The sequence below is a fragment of the Lathamus discolor genome, chromosome 23, assembly GCF_037157495.1.
Source record: "Lathamus discolor isolate bLatDis1 chromosome 23, bLatDis1.hap1, whole genome shotgun sequence".
Taxonomy (NCBI): Eukaryota; Metazoa; Chordata; class Aves; order Psittaciformes; family Psittacidae; genus Lathamus; species Lathamus discolor.
Genome location: NC_088906.1, coordinates 2,695,092 through 2,712,597, shown reverse-complemented (window position 1 = coordinate 2,712,597; position 17,506 = coordinate 2,695,092). Strand labels below are relative to the sequence as shown.

The 17,506-nt window shown below is 69.1% G+C and overlaps 2 protein-coding genes and 1 non-coding gene across 3 annotated transcripts in view; all 3 read right to left on the bottom strand.

Moving 5' to 3' along the window:
• Positions 1 to 11,709, bottom strand: part of LOC136003654 (bromodomain adjacent to zinc finger domain protein 2A-like) — an 11,999-nt gene extending 290 nt beyond the window's left edge. The window contains 30 exon segments of the mRNA XM_065659462.1: positions 7 to 215; positions 301 to 584; positions 655 to 818; positions 1,472 to 1,627; positions 1,836 to 1,932; positions 1,935 to 2,051; positions 2,363 to 2,506; positions 2,509 to 2,876; positions 2,973 to 3,108; positions 3,203 to 3,262; positions 3,361 to 3,529; positions 4,403 to 4,477; positions 4,582 to 4,796; positions 6,078 to 6,332; positions 6,419 to 6,549; positions 6,552 to 6,603; positions 6,886 to 6,957; positions 7,053 to 7,114; positions 7,206 to 7,416; positions 8,265 to 8,366; positions 8,461 to 8,569; positions 8,680 to 8,695; positions 8,698 to 8,739; positions 8,838 to 9,026; positions 9,167 to 9,316; positions 9,558 to 9,701; positions 9,850 to 10,251; positions 10,254 to 10,313; positions 10,316 to 10,375; positions 11,478 to 11,709. Coding sequence (XP_065515534.1) covers positions 7 to 215; positions 301 to 584; positions 655 to 818; positions 1,472 to 1,627; positions 1,836 to 1,932; positions 1,935 to 2,051; positions 2,363 to 2,506; positions 2,509 to 2,876; positions 2,973 to 3,108; positions 3,203 to 3,262; positions 3,361 to 3,529; positions 4,403 to 4,477; positions 4,582 to 4,796; positions 6,078 to 6,332; positions 6,419 to 6,549; positions 6,552 to 6,603; positions 6,886 to 6,957; positions 7,053 to 7,114; positions 7,206 to 7,416; positions 8,265 to 8,366; positions 8,461 to 8,569; positions 8,680 to 8,695; positions 8,698 to 8,739; positions 8,838 to 9,026; positions 9,167 to 9,316; positions 9,558 to 9,701; positions 9,850 to 10,251; positions 10,254 to 10,313; positions 10,316 to 10,375; positions 11,478 to 11,709 — 4,483 coding nt within the window.
• A 2,233-nt stretch (positions 11,710 to 13,942) lies between these two features.
• On the bottom strand, positions 13,943 to 17,071 carry LOC136003761 (ATP synthase subunit beta, mitochondrial). The gene is made up of 10 exons (XM_065659672.1): positions 16,903 to 17,071; positions 16,548 to 16,730; positions 16,164 to 16,338; positions 15,964 to 16,085; positions 15,568 to 15,752; positions 15,328 to 15,486; positions 15,117 to 15,239; positions 14,540 to 14,752; positions 14,244 to 14,445; positions 13,943 to 14,145 (listed from the first exon to the last, which is right to left on the bottom strand). Exons 1-10 carry the CDS (start codon positions 17,054 to 17,056, stop codon positions 14,048 to 14,050), a joined length of 1,614 nt encoding a protein of 537 aa, XP_065515744.1. The 5' UTR covers positions 17,057 to 17,071; the 3' UTR covers positions 13,943 to 14,047.
• Positions 15,825 to 15,898, bottom strand: LOC136003840 (small nucleolar RNA SNORD59). The gene has a single exon (XR_010608195.1). It is a non-coding gene; the product is annotated as a small nucleolar RNA SNORD59 (small nucleolar RNA).
• Positions 17,072 to 17,506: the final 435 nt, after the last annotated feature.

Here is a 17,506-nt window from a genome sequence, read left to right as displayed (position 1 = left end):
TGAGGCAGGTCTGTGGGGAGCGCGGCTCAACCACGGCCCCACCACCACCGCCATGCCCAGCCGCTCCGGCCCTGGTCCTCACCACTCTGTTGACCGACTTCTCCCAGGCAATGGACTTCTCGAGCTGGTGGATGCAGAGGGAGACCTGGGCTGCGCTGCGGCACCGCTCCAGCGTCTGCCGCCACGTCCGGACGCGCGGCGTGATCTCGTAGGCTCTGCGATGGGAGCAGCAGGGATCAACGGGGATCGATGGAGGGGAGGGATCCATTCGCATCCCGCGGCAGGAGAAGGGGGGCTCACATCTCGGTGGGGCCCAGGCTCAGCTCCTCGGCGCTGCTCAGCACCGCTTTCTCCACCACCACCTCGTGCAGGGGCCAAAGCGGCTCCTTGAGGTAGCGCCGCTCCACGTTCTGCTCCAGCGCCGCCAGGCGCAGCACGGCCAGGTCCAGCGGGTTGGTGCGCTCCCGGCGCAGCGGCATCCCGTCCCGCCGGCTCCGCACCGTGATGTCCTCCAAGGGCTCCACTTTGTGCTCGCAGTACCGCAGGTCCTCCCGCGTGGAGTCGGGGCTGGGGCACGTCCAGCCCTGCGGGGTAAGAGAGGGTCAGGATGGGTACCGGGATGCAGGCACCGCGCCGCGCCGCCCCGGCACCCACCCGGATCTGCAGGTCGGCCATCAGCACGCGCTGCTCCAGCTCCTCCACCCACTGCAGCACGGCCAGGTCGGTCTCGTAGGCTCGATCCATCACCGACCACCGGGCCAGGGCTTCCTGAGACACGGCGGCTCCGGCCGCCTCGGGGCGCGGGTGGAAGATGGGGTCTGCAGGGGGAGAATGCAGAGAAGGGGACGTGGGTCACAGAAAGGGAGGGGGAACGCACAGAAGGGGAGGGGGATGCATAGAAGGGCATGGGGTCACATAGAAGGGGATGGGGAATGCATAAAAAGGGATGGGGAATGCACAGAACGAGACTGGGGACACATAGAAGGAGATGGGGGTAACAGAGAAGGGGATGGGAATGAATAGAAAGGGATGGAGAATGCATAGAAGGAGATTGGGGATGCATAGAAGGGGATGGGGAATGCACAGAAGGGGATGGGGGATGCATAGAAGGGGATAGGGGTCACATAGGAGGGGATGGGGGTCACATAGAAGGAGATGGGGAATGCATAGAAAGGGATGGGAATGAACAGAAGGGAATGGGGAATGCACAGAAGGAGACTGGGGACACAGAAGGAGATGGGGGTAATAGAGAAGGGGATGGGGAATGAATAGAAAGGGATGGAGAATGCATAGAAGGAGATTGGGGATGCACAGAAGGGGATGGGGTCACATCGGAAGGGATGTGGGATCGGAGGGGATGCGGGATCGGAGGGGATGCGGGATCGGAGGGGATGCGGGATCGGAGGGGATGCGGGATCGGAGGGGATGCAGGATCGGGTCGGACGCGGACCGGGGCGGCCGCGGGCAGTACCGGTGCTGGCGCGCAGGCAGACCTCCCGCAGGAACTCCTTGTGCTTGGTGAGGTGCTTGTGCAGCGCCTTCTCCCGGATGCCCCTCGGGTGCAGCGCCCGCGCCACGGCCTCCAGCTCCTCGGGGTGCTGCAGCCACCACCACCCACTCTGCATCTCTGCGGGGGCACGGCAGCGCTCAGCAGCGCCCAGCATCACCCAGCACCGCTCAGCACCGCCCAGCACCGCTCAGCATCGCTCAGCACCGCCCAGCAGCGCCCAGCACCGCCCAGCATCGCTCAGCACCGCTCAGCACCGCCCAGCACCGCCCAGCACCGCCCAGCACTGCTCAACAGCGCCCAGCAGCGCTCAGCACCGCGGTCTCACCGGGGGGCACCGGCTGCTCCGTTTGCTGCGTCAGCAACTTCTGCTCCATCTGCTTGAAGAACTTGGTCGGGGGCCGCCCCCGGCGCTTGGGCTGCCCCCTGGGGGGTCCAGGCTGCCCCGGCTCCTGGGGCAGGCGCCGTGGGTCCTGGTGCCGGCGGGGACCGGAGTGGAAGCGAGCAAAGGAGCCGTGGGCTCGTCGGTGGGGAGGCCGTTGAGCTGGTGGGGATGGAGGGGGTCAGGTGGGGATGGAGGGGGTCAAAAGGGGATGGAGGAGGCAGAAGGGGATGGAGAGGGACAGAAGGGGATGGAGAGGGGCAGAAGGGGATGGAGGGGGGCAGATGAGGATGGGGGGGGAGAAAGGGATGGAGGGGGGCAGAAAGGGATGGAGGGGGTCAAAAGGGGATGGAGGGAGCGGAGGGGATGGCTGGGGACAGCCCCACTCCTCAGCCCCAGACCCCCGTGGTGTTCCTGGGCTCAGCGCCCCCCGTGCCAGGCAGGGGCCCCATCCTGCTCCCCCCAGCACGCACCTGCCTGGCCGTGCCCTTGGGCTGTGCGCCGGAGGCGGCAGCGGGGGGGGCTCGGTCCTCGCAGGGGGTGCGGGGCAGGACATGGAACCAGGGCCCCCTCTTGTCCCGAGGGCACCCTCCTCTTCCTCCTCCTCTTCCTCCTCTTCCTCCTCCTCGGCGGGGTCCGATGGGGCCTCGGGCACCGGGAGCCCCGCGTCCCCCTTGCCGGGGCTGCTGTCGGGGGTGAGCACGGAGCCCTTGAGCAGGGAGGCCTGGGTCTGGCTGAGCCAGGACAGGAACGCCGACTGGCTGAGGTCGTGCTGGCTCTGCCCCACGGCCACCGGCTCCTCCAGCGCCCCATTGAGCAGGGGCGGGGGGGGCCGGGGCCCGCAGTGCTGGGGCAGCTCCTCCTTGCTCTTGCGGGGCCGGCCACGGGACCGCGCCGCCGGGGGGGGCACCCGGGTGGCCACGGGCACCGGCACCGGCTCCGGCTTCACCGGGGGCACCTTCTCCTCGGGGGGCTCCGGCTCTGCGGCTGCAAGGGGGGGAGATGGATGGGGCGTTGGGAGCCAGCCCCCTATGTGTTGGGGTGGGGGGGGGGGGTTCCCCTGCATCCCTGCCCCACACTCACCCTCCGCGCCCTCCACGAAGATGCCACCCAAGTGGGGCAGGACCCAGTAGCGCCGCCGGTACCGGTCCTGCCCCAGCGCCGCCGCCCGCAGCGTCTGCGAGGAATGGAGCAGCTTCTTGCGGAAGAACATTTGCCTCTATGGGGAGAGCGCAGCGTGGGGATGGGCCCCACGGAGCCCCACGGTGGGGCTGGACCCCCCCCCCCCCCCCCCAGCCCCATAGCGCGCTCACCTTGGCCAACTTCTCGATCTGCCGCTCGAGCTCGGGGATGCTGGAGCCGGAGGTGTCGAGCTGGGGGCAGGATGGGAGCAGTGAGGGAGCAGCGATGGAGCCCCAGCCCCATGTCCGCCCCATATCCGCCCCACGGCCGCGCCCCACGGGGCACCCACCTCGTCCTCCCTGCGGCAGCGGCGGCCCCGGTTCTCCTCCTCCTCCTCCTCGTCCAGGTCCAGCGCCGGGTCCTCGGTGAGGCGGGAGCTGCGCCGGCGCCGCCCGGCCTCCAGCCCCGTGATCTCCGACTCCGGGCGCCCGGTCCTCTTGGCCAGGGCCACCTTGAGCCTGCCCCACACAGCACGGGGCTCACTGCCTGCCCCATTGCCCCATTGCCCATCCCATTGCCTGCCCCATTGCCCCATTGCCCATCCCACTGCCTGCCCCATTGCCCATCCAATTGCTTGCCCCATGGCCTCATTGCCCATCCCGCTGCCTGCCCCACTGCCTCATTGTCCATCTCATTGCCTGCCCCATTGCCCCACTGGGGACCTGGCTCCACCACATTCATTCTGAGCCCCCCAGCCCTGGGACATGGAGGGGGAGAAGAAGAGGCCACAAACAGGACCCCCTGTGTCAATGGGGCACATGCAGCAGGATGAGGTTTGTCAATGGGGCACAGGCAGCAGGCCCCACTGCATCAATGGGGCACAATCAGCAGGACCCACTGCATCGATGGGGCACAGGCAGCAGTATGCGGTTTCTCAATGGGGCACACTCAGCAGGATGTGCTCCATCAATGGGGCACACACAGCAGGACGCACTGCATCAATGAGGCACACTCAGCAGGACCCACTGCATCAATGGGGCACACACAGTGGGACACACTGCATCAATGGGACACACTCAGCAGGATGTGCTCCATCAATGGGGCGCACTCAGCAGACCCTGCTCCATCAATGGGGCACACTCAGCAGCCCCTGCTCCATCAATGGGTCACACTCAGCAGCCCCTGCTCCATCAATGGGGTGCACTCAGCAGCCCCTGCTCCATCAATGGGGCACACACAGCAGCCCCTGCTCCATCAATGGGTCACACTCAGCAGCCCCTGCTCCATCAGTGGGGCACACTCAGCAGCCCCTGCTCCATCAATGGGACACACTCAGCAGGCCCCCCTGCACCCATGGGGCACCGGCAGTGGGACCCCCCAGCAGCACCCACCTGCGCAGCCGCCCCTCGATGATCCACTTGTTCTTGCGGTAGCCGGCCATGCTCTCCAGGCTCTTGTCGATCTCGCTGCAGGGAGACGCCGTTGGGAAGGGGCCGGGGCCAAGGGGGGGGGGGGTCGGGATCAGCTCTGCCCCCCCCCCCCCCCCCAGCCCCGGTTCCTCGACCCCCACCTGATGATGAGGGCGCTGCTGTTGAGCTCATCCACCAGGAAGGCCAGGATGGAGGCTTTGGTGGCCGGCGGCAGCGCCTGGAAGGGTTTGGTCCTGAGCCCCTCGCAGAGCTCCTCGCCCGCCCCGTGCGCCGTCAGGAAGCAGCGCAGGATCTCGGACACGGTCTCCCGGGTCAGGCTGATCTCCGACACCTTCTCCCCCAGGATCTTCAGGGACTGGGAGCAGCAAAGGGAGGGATCAGGCCCCCCACGGATGGGAGAAACGGGATCCGAAGGGGGGGGGCAGGAGCATCCCAAGGGCTGCCTGCGCATCCCTGTCCCCAGCCTGCGGCACCCAGGGCATCACAGGCGCCGATAGCCAGCCTGGCCGGGAATGGGGCTGGGAATGGGGCAAGGATCAGGGCTAGGGCAAGGGGTGGAAATGGGGTCAGGATTAGGGCCGTGATTGGGGCAGGGATCGGGGTCAGGAATGGGGTAGGGATTGGGGTCAGGGGTGGGATGGAAGCAGGAATGGGGCAGGGATTGGGGCTGGGGCCAAGAAAGGGATTAGGGGCAGGATCGGGGTCAGGAATGGGGCAGGGAATGGGGCATGGATTAGGGCTGGGGCTGGAATCAGAGCAGGAAGTGGGGTTGGAATTGGGTCTGGGGCAGGACTTGTAGCTGGGATCAGGGCTGGGACCAGGGCCAGGACTGAGGCAGGAAATGGGACTGGGTTCAGATGGGGCAGGGATCAGGGCTGGAATCAGGGCAGGGAATGGGGCTGGGATGGGGACGATGTCTCCCCTCACCTGGCAGTACAGGGGCAGGGATGGGATGGGGATGGGATCCGGGCAGGGATGGGATGGGATAGGATGAGGACCACATCTTCCTCACCTGGCAGTACTGGGGCAGGGATGTGATGGGATGGGGAAGGGATCAGAGCAGGGATGGGATGGGATGGGGATGGGATGAGGACCACATCTCCCTCACGCGGCAGTACTGGGGCAGGGATGGGATGGGATGAAATGGGATGGGGATGGGATGGGATTGGATGAGGATGGGATGGGATGAGGACCATGTCTCCCTCACTTGGCAGTACTGGGCAGGGATGCAATGGGATGGGGAGGGGATCAGGGCAGGGATGGGATGGGATGGGGATGGGATGGGGATGGGACGGGGATGGGGATGGGATGGAGATGGGATGGATGGGGATGGATGGGGATGGGATGGGGATGGGGATGGGGATGGGATGGATGGGGATGGGATGGATGGGGATGGGATGGATGGGGATGGGATGGGGATGGGATGGATGGGGATGGGGATGGGATGGGATAGATGGGGATGGGATGGGATAGATGGGGATGGAGGGGGATGGGATGGGATGGATGAGGATGGGGATGGGATGGGATGGGGATGGGATGGGGATGGATGGGGATGGATGGGGATGGGATGGGATGGATGGGGATGGGGATGGATGGGGATGGGATGGGGATGGGATGGGGCCCACGTCTCCCTCACCTGGCAGTACTGGGGCAGGCCCGGGTCGCCGAGCGCGGCGCGCAGCAGCCTCACGAGCAGGTCCTGCAGCCGCCCCGCGCTGTCGCCCAGCCCCAGCAGCCCCTCCTGCAGCGCGCTCAGGCTCGGCACGTCCCGGCCGGGCTCCAGCCCCAGCACGCGCCCGTAGCTCTGCAGGAACTCCACCACCGCCAGGCACCGCGAAAAGGCAGCGCCCGGCAGCACCAGCCCCGGGATGCGCGACAGCGCCGGCAGCGGCTGCGGGACCGGGATGGGGCGGTCAGAGGCACCGGCGCAGGGCGATGGCAGCACCGCTGCCCCGGCGCCGTCCCCATGGCCGGTACCTGGTGGTCCCCGAGGCACATGTCCTCCGTCGGCTTCTTCATCTCCTCCAGCAGGAGCTGGTGCCGCTGCCGCTGCTCCCGGCGCCGCTGGGCCGCCAGCCCCTGCTCTGCCCTGCGAGCGCCTTTCCCTTCTTCTCCTTGGGACGGGCTTTGTCTTTGCCCTTCTCCGCTTTGCCCTTCTTCTCCTTGCCTAAGGAGCCGGAGGGGGGGATGCATGGGGGGGGGGGGTGCATGGGGGGGGGGGATGCATGGGGGGGGGGATGCATGGGGAGGGGATGCATGGAGAGGGGGATGCATGGAGAGGGGGATGCATGGAGTGGGGGAATGCATGGAGGGGGGGATGCATGGAGGGGGGGATGCGTGGATGGGGGGGAAAATGCATGGAGGGGGGGGAATGCATGGGGGGGGGGATGCATGGGGGGGGAACAGCTCCATCCCTCCCCTCTCCCTGCCGCTCCCCCCCCCGCGCTCACCTTGCACTTCTTCTTGGCCTCCTTCGCCCTGGGCGCTTTGGCTTCCTGCTTCTGCTTGTTCTTAGCCTGGAAGGGACCAAACCCAGCTCAAGAACCCAATGGGGCCCCCCCCCCCAAACCAAATCCCCCCCACCCCCCCACCCCCCGCATCCCCCCCGCACCTTCCTCCTCATCTTCTTCTTGATCTTGCTCATTTTCAGCTTCTCCTCCTCGCTCAGCACCTCTACGGGAGCAGAGAGGGATGGAGCCGGGGCCCCACGGCCGGGTCCCCTTCGTGCCCCCCCCCCGCCCCGTCCAGCACCACGGGGCCGTACCCTGGGCCTCGAGCCTCCTGAGCAGCCGCGCGTCCGTCTTGCTGAGCAGCTCCAGCATCCGCGCCTTGGGGGGGCGGCCCCGGCCGCGCTTGGCCCCCGGCGCCTCCTTGGCCTTGGGCTTCTCGGCGTTGCGGGGCCGCCCGCGCTTGCCGGTGATGGCCTGGATGCGGGCCGGGATCTCCTCGGGGCTCAGCTTCACCCATTGCGGGCCCTGAGCAGGGATGCGGGGTCAGCGGGGGGGGGGGGGATGGGGGGGGATGTGGGGGGGATGGGGGGGCATGGGGGTTGGGGGGGTATGCGGGGGTACATGGGGGGGCATGGGGGGGGCATGGGGGGGTCTTGGGGGGGATATGGGGGGACATGGGGGCAGAAGGGGGGCATGGGGGGGCATGGGGGGGGAAGGTGGGGGCATGTGGGGGGGATGGGGGGGCATGGGGGTTGGGGGGGTATGCGGGGGTACATGGGGGGGCATGGGGGCATGGGGGGGGCATGGGGGGGTCTTGGGGGGATATGGGGGGAACATGGGGGCAGAAGGGGGGCATGGGGGGGCATGGGGGGGGAAGGTGGGGGCATGTGGGGGGGATGGGGGGGCATGGGGGCGACATGGGGGGCATGGGGGGAAAGGGGGACATGGGGGGAAGTGGGGGGGGAAGTGGGGGGGACATGGGGGGGTCTTGGGGGGGATATGGGGAGGACATGGGGGCAGAAGGGGGGCATGGAGGGGGAAGGTGGGGGCATGTGGGGGGGATGGGGGGGGAAGGTGGGGCATGGGGGGGTGTGGGGAGAGACATGGGGGGCGACATGGGGGGCATGGGGGGAAAGGGGGGGGCATGGGGGGGAAGATGGGGGGGAAGGGGGGGGATATAGGGAGGACATGGGGGTGGATGGGGGGCATGGGGGGAGGGGGGAATGGGGGGGCATTGGGGGGACATGGGGGGGAAGGGGGGGCATGGAGGGGGCATGGGGGGGAAGGGAGGGGGATGGGGGGGCATGGGGGGCAGGGGGGTCATGAGGGGGACACATGGGGGGGTCATGGTGGGGGGGCGCCCCCATCCCCACCTCCGGCGTCTCCCGCTCCTCATAGAAGTCCCCCACGGGCATCCGGGGGCTGAAGCTGAAGTGCTCGCGGCGCACGTCCTGCACCACGTTCCTGCTCAGGTACTGCGGAGGAGGAGGAGGAGGGGGATGAAGGCAGCGATGGGGTGTGGGGCTGGGGGGGGCTCAGGGGCCGGGGGCTCCGGGCTGCCCCCAGTACCTTGATCACCTCCGGGAACTGCTTCATCCTCTTCCCGCAGGGGCCGTAGTACCACGTCTCCCCCTGCCAGCGGTGGTTCCCCTTCTTGATGCGCACCTCGCGCCTCCACCTGCGCGCAGGCAGCGTCAGCCCCGTGCTATGGGGCAGCCGTGGGGCAGCCGTGGGGCAGCCGTGGGGCAGGAGGGGACACAACACACACACACACACACACACACGTACCCGTGCTGCAGGGGAAGCGCACCTCCTCCTGCGTGGCAATGCGGCGGCGCGGGGCATCGCCTGTGGGGCAGGGGACGGGCGCTGGGCTTGGTGCTTGGGGGGCTCATAGTGGGGGTGATGGGGAGGAGAGGGGGGGGGGGGGGGGGGTCCGGACCTACCTGGTGCTGAGGAGCTCAGCGCCGCGGCCCCCGCTGCGGATGGAGCCTCGGGGCTGCTGTCGGCGCCTTCCTCCTCCTCCTCCTCCTCCTCCTCGGATGGGGCCGGGGACCCCCCGGGGGGGTCCAGCTCCAGGGACCCCGACTCCCCCAGCCCCACGTGGCTGCTGCTGTTCAGGTCCACGCTGCTCTCTATGGGGCCAAGGGCAGGGAGCTCACCGCCTGCCCTGCCCCAGAGACCACCCCCCCCCCCCACCAATGCTGCTACAAGGGGGGTGGTACCCAGAGCGCATCCCCACGCTGTCCCCATAGCCCCGCTGTGGGGCTCGTACCGTGCAGGGCGGGCGAGCCGGGCCCGGCCAGCAGCGGGGGGGGCAGGAGGCTGAAGGGGCCATCGTGCAGGTCGGGGGGGTCCCCGAGGGGGGATTTGTCGCTCACGAGCTGCGCAGCATCCATGGCATAGAGATCCCCGGCGCCGGGGTCTGGGGGGGGGGGGGGGGAAGCAGCAGGGATGGGGGCTGAGGTTGGGGGGCGGGCACAGACCCACATCCCCCCCCCCCCCCCCCACAAAGGGGACCGGCACCGGAGGGGTTAAAAGGGCTCGGGAGCCCCCGGCCCCGCCTCCGAGCGCTGGAAGCGGAGCCCAAAATGGCCGAGGCGCGGAAGTCGGGCGCTGAGCGCCCGCCCCGTCGTGGCCCCCCCCCCGGCCCTCCCCTTCCCTACCTGCGCCCAGCGGCCCGAAGGGCTCCAGGGGGTCCTCGCTGAGGATGGGGGCATCCTCCAAGGGGGGGGCGAGGGGAGACGCGGCCCCCAGCCCCGGCCCCCCCGCGCCGGGGGCAGCCCCGTTGTAGCCGCACATCTTCAGGTCTAAAGGGAAGGATGGAGACGTCGCGCACCCCACAGCGAGCGATGGGGATGGGGCCAGCCCCACAGCGAGCGATGGGGATGGGGCCAGCCCCACAGCGAGCGATGGGGATGGGGCCAGCCCCACAGCGCCCGCAGCACCGGGACCTACCCGGCTGCGCCTCCTCCAGCTCCATGCTGCCCACGAGCCCGCCGCCGTTCTCCGCCAGCGCGGCCGGGATGTCCTTGGCGGTGGTGGCGGTGGCATCGCCGCCTCCATCCCCGGTCCCCGGCTCCTCCGCGAAGGGTTGAGCTGCCCCATAGAACCCGGCGGGCCCGTTGGGCATCAGCTCGAAGCTCTGCTCGTGGAAGGAGTCGTAGAGCTCCTGCGAGTCGAAGTTGAGCCCCATAGCGCCGGCGCTGCCGTTGCCCCACAGCTCCTGGGCGGGCGGGCGCAGGTTGGTGCCGTGGCCCGGGGACCGGGGCTCGGTGCCGTTGAGGGGGAAGAGCGGCGGCGTGGAGGAGCGCCCGTCCTTGAGGCCGCCGGCGCCGGGGCCGGGGTAGGGGCCGTAGTCCATAGGCAGTCGTAGGGGCGCAGGGGCTGCGCGCCCGCGGGCGGCGAGCTGGGGGCCAGGGCCCTGAAGTGCTGGGGTGCGAGACGGTGGAGAAGCCATTGAGGTTCATGCCCCCGTTGAGACCTGGCAGGGAGACACGGAGCCGATGTTCGAGGGGGCTGCTGCCGCGACCGCTGCCCGCGGCCACGGCTCCCCGCGCGCCGGGACCGGCTCCGGATGCCGCGGATTAACCGGATGCTTGGAATCAGCTGATGGGGTAAATCCAGCGGTTCCAGCCCGAGGGGGACACCACGGCCCCAGTGGGGATGCGATAACACCTACAGGGACACCATGGCTCCTATGGGGACACCACAGCCCTATGGGGACTCTTTGGCCTGTATGGGGATGCAATAACACCTATAGGGCACCATGGCCCCTATGAGGACACCATGACCCCTATGAGGACACAACAGCCCCTATGGGGACACAATAGCCCTATGGGGACACAATACCCGTATAGGGACACCATGGCTCCTATGGGGACACAATAACCCCTATGGGCACACAGTAACCCCTATGGGGACACCATGGCCCCTATAGGGACACAATAGCCCCTATGGGGACACCATAGCCCCTATGGGGACACCATGGCCCTATGGGGACACCACAGCCCTATGGGGACACCACAGCCCTATGGGAACACCATGGCCCCTATGGGGACACAGTAACCCCTATGGGGACACAGTAACCCCTATGGGGACACCATGGCCCCTATGGGGACACAATAGCCCCTATGGGGACACCATGGCCCCTATGGGGACACAGTAACCCCTATGGGGACACAGTAACCCCTATGGGGACACAGTAACCCTATAGGGACACCATAGCCCCTATGGGGACACAGTAACCCCTATGGGGACACCATAGCCCCTATGGGGACACAGTAACCCCTATGGAGACACAGTAACCCCTATGGGGACACAGTAACCCCTATGGGGACACAGTAACCCCTATGGGGACACCATAGCCCCTATGGGGACACAGTAACCCCTATGGGGACACAGTAACCCCTATAGGGACACAGTAACCCCTATGGGGACACCATAGCCCCTATGGGGACACAGTAACCCCTATGGGGACACAGTAACCCCTATGGGGACACAGTAACCCCTATGGGGACACAGTAACCCCTATGGGGACACAGTAACCCCTATGGGGACACAGTAACCCCTATGGGGACACTTACTTTTCCCTTGTGGGGAGAAGCCGAGCGCGGAGCCGGGGCCGAAGGGGCCGTCCCCGGAGGCAGAGGCCGCTTTGGGTCCCGAGGCAGCGGAGGTGAAGCCCAAGGGGGAGTTCGCTTCATGGCTGCAGAGGGGACGAGAGGCGACGGCGGCGCGGGATGAGCTCCGTGCCAGGGCCCCGGGGGCATCGCCGGTGAGAGCCGGTGCCCCCCAACCCCGAGCTCTGCCCCCCATCGGGGGTCACGGCCGCAGCCGGATCCTCAGCGACCTTCACCGGGGGGGAGCAGCTTTGAGCCCCCCCCCCCCCCCCCCAGCACCGAGCGATGGGGACGGGACCCGGCTGCGCCCCACAAGTGGGTGCCATGGGGCAGCGGAGGAGATGGGAGCCCCGGTGCGGCCCCGATGGCCCATGGCGGCCACAGGGATTTCATCACACCCGGCCCCGCTGCAGGGCCCCGGTGATGCAGGCACCGGAGGAACCCGTATGGGTGGTGACGGCGCTGCCGGGGGGGGGGCACCGGGGCAGCACCGGGCTGGGGGTCAGAGCGGGGGGAATGGGATGCGCTGGGTGCAGGTGGGATGGGATGGACGGGATGGGATGGACGGGATGGGATGGGGGGGCCCGGTTCCCCCCCCCCCGGCACCGGCACGTGACCGGGAATGGAGCCGCAAACCGGGCCACGGGGAGCGACCGGAGCCGGGCCACGGAGCCGGGTCCCCACCGAGCCCGGTGCCATGGAGCCGGCAGCACCGGGGCCCGGACACGACCCCGGTTCCGAAGGACGGCCCCGGCCCAAGGAGCCGCCGGCACCGGGGCCTCGAACCGGGCACTTCCCGGCCGCTTCCTGCAGGGGGGGATGTGGGGGCCGGCACCGGGAACCCCCCCTTTGCCAACGGCGGGGACGCCCCCGTCCCCTATGCAAGGACCCCCCCAAAACCGGGTCCCGTTGGGATGGAGGAGCCCCCCCCCTCCCCCCCCCTCCGCAAAGGGGGGGGGGCGGAACCGGGCGGGGGGAGGGGCACGGGGACTCCCTTTACGTGCGGGATGGGGGGGGAGGGCACCGAGTGCCGGTAACGATGGGGGGGGGCAGGGGGGTGTTTTACCGGTCACCGCAGGCGGCGCAGGGGGGAGGGGATCCCTCCCCTCCCCCACCCCTCCCGCACGGGCCCGCAACCGCTTCCCCCCCCCCGTTAACAGCCGCGGCCGCGCGCTCCCGGTGCCGTTACCGGTGCCGTTCCCGTGCCCGTGCCCCCGCCCCGGGCCCGGCTCAGGCGTTGCTCATGGCTCGGGCCCTCCGCACGGACCGGGCCGGGCCCGGGCGGCGGCGGCGGCGGCGGCGCAGGGCAGGAAGCGGCGGCCCCAGCTCCGCCCCCCCCCCCCCTCCTCCCCTCCCCTCCCCCCCCCCCCCGGCGCACGTCACCGCCGCCGCGATCGCGTCACCGGGAGCGGCGCGCGCGTCACCGGGAAAGGGGGGGGGGGGGGGGGGGGAGGGGAAGGGGGGAGGGGGGGTGGAGCCAAGCGCCCACGTGGGGGAGGGGGGGATTCCCCCCGCTCTGACCCCCCCCCCACCCCCACCCCCAAACGCAGCCCGACCCCCGGGATCCCCGCTGACGTCACGCGGGCGCAGGGCCCGGTACCGGTTGTGGACGGGGGGGGGGGGGGTTGGTGCGGTCCCAAAGGGAATGGGGGGGGGAGGGGGGGGGGGATATCCCGGCCCCGAGCGCGACAGCGCGGGGGGGGCCCCGTGGTGCTGCCTCCGGTCACCGGGACGTGGGCCCCGGTACAGCCGTTGGGGGGGGGGGGCTCCGTGCCCCGTCCAGGGCGGACCTACGGGGGGGGGGGGGCAGCCCCGGTGCGTACCTATAGAGCGGGGGGGACCCCGGTACCTCCCTATGGGGTGCGGGGGGCAGCCCGATGCGCATCTATAGGGGGGGGGGAGCCCCGGTACGTACCTACGGAAGGGTGCGGGGGGGGGGGGGGGGCAGCCCCGGTGCCCGCCCGGCCGCGCTCCCGGTGCCGGTCCCGGTGTCGCGCAGGTGCTCCCGGCCCCGCGTGATGTCAGCGGCCGCCACCGCCCCCTCCGCCGCGGGGACGCGCCGCCATTTAAAGGGACCGCGGCCCCGGTTGGGTTCTGGGTGTTCCGCCCCCCCCCCCCCACCTCCCTCCACCTTTAACCCGGGGGTGCAGCGCTTGTGGGGACCCCCCCATTGCGAACCCAGCCCTGAGCCCCCCGGTGCTCCCGGTACCGTGCCCCCCCCCCCCCCCCGGTGAAGCTGCAGCAGCCGTGGCCATAGGGCTTTGTGCTGCAAAATGGTGGAGCCCCAATGGGGGGGACACCAGGACCAGGCCCCCCCCCCCCATGACAACCGGCTTGGGGGTGCGTTTGTGTGACCCCATCTCCTACACCCCCCCCCCCCAACTTGAACCCATTCCCCCCCCCCCGTAGCTCACACGAGGCCGCCGGGGGTGTTTTCAACTGATGTTTTATTGGAAATGTTAAATATTGGGGAGGGGGAGGTCCCGGTGGGGGGGTCCGGTTTTGGGGGGGGGGGGGGCGGGGGGGGGCCACATTCAAGCGTGTTCTTCAGCCAACTTCTCCGCCTTGGCCACCGCCTCCTCGATGGGCCCCACCATGTAGAAGGCTTGCTCTGGGAGATGGTCGTATTCACCTGGGGGGAGATGGGGTGTGAAGAGAAAGGAGGGGGGGGGGGGACACCCCCAAAACATCCGTGTGTGTCCCACCCCCCCATCCTGGTTCTTTTTGTACCTGCCAGGATCTGCTTGAAGCCCTTGATGGTCTCCTGCAGCGGCACCAGTTTGCCCATGTGGCCGGTGAAGACCTCGGCCACTTGGAAGGGTTGGGATAAGAAGCGTTGGATCTTGCGCGCCCGCGCCACCGTCAGCTTGTCCTCCTCGGAGAGCTCGTCCATGCCCAGGATGGCGATGATGTCCTGCAGGGACTTATAGTCCTGCAAAGAGAGCAGAAAACGGGGGGGGGCGAGGGTGAGCGGCTCCACGTGCACCCCCCTAGCTTCCTACGGGGGGCAGCCCTGGATCCCTCACCTGCAGGATCTTCTGCACCCCTCGAGCCACGTCGTAGTGCTCGGGCCCCACGATGTTGGGGTCCATGATGCGGGAGGTGGAGTCCAAGGGGTCCACGGCGGGGTAGATGCCCAGCTCGGCGATGGCGCGGGACAGCACGGTCGTGGCGTCCAAGTGGGCGAAGGTGGTGGCAGGGGCAGGGTCGGTCAAGTCGTCGGCTGGCACGTAGATGGCCTGGGGAGGGAGGGGACGATGGGGATGGAGGGGACACGAAGGGGATGGAGGGGACAATGGGGATAGGAGGGGATGGTAACAGGAGGGGATGATGGGGACAGGAAGGGACAATGGGGATAGGAGGGGGTGATGGAGGTAGGAAGGGACAATGGGGTATACAAAGCGGTAATGATGACAGGAAGGGATGATGAGGACAGGAGGGGATGATGGGGTCAAGAAAGGACGATGGGGACAAGAAAGGACGATGGGGACAAGAAAGGACGATGGGGACAGGAAGGGACGATGGGGACAGGAGGGGACGATGGGGACAGGAGGGGACGATGACACAGCATCCTCAGGGCGCACAATGCAGTCGTAGCCTCACCTGTACGGAGGTGATGGATCCCTTGCGCGTGGTGGTGATCCTCTCCTGCATGGTGCCCATATCGGTGGCCAGGGTGGGCTGGTAGCCCACGGCAGAGGGGATCCTCCCCAACAGAGCTGATACCTTGGTGGGGGGGGGATACAGAGGCTCTGAGGGACTGCACAAGTGGATGGAGGGGGGGGTCACAGAGGGGCTGGTGCTGAGCACCCACCTCGGAGCCAGCCTGGGTGAAGCGGAAGATGTTGTCGATGAAGAGCAGCACGTCCTGACCCTCCTGGTCCCTGAAGTATTCGGCCACCGTCAGCCCGGTCAGGGCCACCCTGGCGCGGGCACCGGGGGGCTCGTTCATCTGCCCATAGACCAGAGCGACCTGCGGGCGAGGACAGGGGGTGGGCACGGTGCTACCGGTGCCCCCCCCCAACCCTGCTTCAGGAGACCCCCTTCTCTCTACCTTGGAGGTGGCATCTTTGAGGTTGATGACCCCAGACTCGATCATCTCGTGGTACAAGTCATTGCCCTCGCGGGTCCTCTCCCCGACGCCGGCGAACACCGAGTACCCACCGTGGGCTTTGGCCACGTTGTTGATGAGCTCCATGATCAGCACCGTTTTGCCCACGCCGGCACCTCCGAACAAACCTGCGGCCAAGGGAACCCCGCTCGATGCCGGGTCCAGCCCGGCTGCTCCCCCATCTCCCTGCTCCCCCTTTTCCTCCTCAGACCGATCCAGGTGGCTTCAGCCAGCTCAGAAGAACGAAAGTCAAACGGTTCCTCATCAGCGAAGGAATCTCCTGCTCCCCCCCCCCCCCCCCCCCCAGACCCCTGCCCCATGCCCATGGGGAGCACGCACCGATCTTGCCCCCCTTGGCATAGGGCGCCAGCAGATCCACCACCTTGATCCCTGTCACCAGGATCTCCTGCTCCACGCTCATCTCCACGAACTCGGGCGCTTCAGCGTGAATAGCAGCAAACCTGCGGGGGGGCAAAGGGGGCTCAGGACCCCAAACCAGGCCACGGCGCTAGCGCGGGTCAGGGTTTTGCCTCGCTCACTGCTTGGTGGTGATGGGGCCGCGCTCATCGATGGGCTCCCCGATGACGTTCATGATCCTGCCCAAGGTCTCCGGGCCCACGGGGATGCGGATGGGAGCTCCGGAGTCCAGCACCTTCTGGCCCCTCACCAGCCCCTCGGTGCCGTCCATGGCGATGGTGCGCACCGTGTTCTCCCCTGCCGAAGGCCAAGGGCAGCGTCGCAGCAGCGCCCTCGGGCTGGCCCTGGGGAGCCGCTGGTGCCTTCCCCCCGGGCCCTGCCATGGGGCTGGAAGCCGCAGACCGCGACCTCCCAAAGGGGAACGGGGCCCGGAGGCCGCTTCCTTCCTCCTCCTCCTCCTCGCATTGAGCTCCACGGAGGAGCCAGCGGGAGGCCCGGGGACTCACCGAGGTGCTGAGCCACCTCCAGCACCAGCCGCGTCTCCCTGCCCTGCACCTCCAGCGCGTTGAGGATGGGGGGCAGCCCCTCATCGAACTGCACGTCCACCACGGCGCCGATGACGGCCACGATGCGCCCGGTGCTGGAGCCGGCCTTGGCCGCGGGGGCCGCCGGGGATGCATAGTGCCGGCCTGCGGCGGGGACAACGGCGACGAGGCAAGGTCGGGGGGGGGGAGAGCGGCAGCTCCGGGCAAGCCCCGAGACCCCCCCCCCCGGTCCCCCCGTTAACCCCCCCCCCCCCCCCCCGTTCACCTCAGCCGCGCAGGCCCCAAGGTGACCCCGCGTGCGCGGCCCCGCACTCACGCGGCTCGGCGGCGGCGGCGGGCGCGGCCCCGCGGCTCAGCAGCACCGGGAGGAGGCCGCGGCCGGGCCCGGCCCCGCGGCGCAGCAGCAGCGGCGGCGGCGGCCGAACGGCGGCGGCGGCAGCGGCCCAGCCCCGACCCGCCAGCCCCAACATGGCGCCGCCGACTGAGCCCCGAGCCCCGCCCGCCCCTTCACGGCCCTCGGCGGGGGGCGGGACCGCGGCGCCACGTCGAGCGCCGCATTGGGTGCGGCGCCACGCGCGCTCGCTCTCCTATTGGCTACGTTTCGCTAGGCGCTCGCTCCTCGCCGACACACCATTGGGCAGGTTAGACATCCGTCAAGGAGAGCGATGAGGTGATTGGGAGAGCTTAAAGGGGAGGGGAAAGGGGCGGGGCCAAGCGGCGGAAGCGGCGGCGCACGTGTCCGCGGGTGTCCTTGGACCGGGCGCCGTGACCGGTTCCGCCCCGTCCCCAGCCCCATTGCGGCCAACGGAGCCCTCGCTCCCCACGTCCCATCCCACATCCCCGCAATGCAGCCACCGGGGCCGCCAGCATCGCCTGCCCCGGTCCCCCCCCCACCCCCCCCACCCCGGTCCCGGTGCCGG

What these genes read in the sequence shown, in the direction of transcription:
- LOC136003761 (XM_065659672.1), bottom strand. Translation starts at nt 17,056, where the DNA reads ATGTTGGGGCTGGCGGGTCGGGGCTGGGCCGCTGCCGCCGCCGCCGTT. An exon ending in GGAGGTGGCTCAGCACCTCG is followed by an intron (nt 16,339 to 16,547) that starts GTGAGTCCCCGG and finishes GGCCTTCGGCAG; the next exon opens with GGGAGAACACGGTGCGCACC. An exon ending in GATCCATCACCTCCGTACAG is followed by an intron (nt 14,753 to 15,116) that starts GTGAGGCTACGA and finishes CTCCCTCCCCAG; the next exon opens with GCCATCTACGTGCCAGCCGA.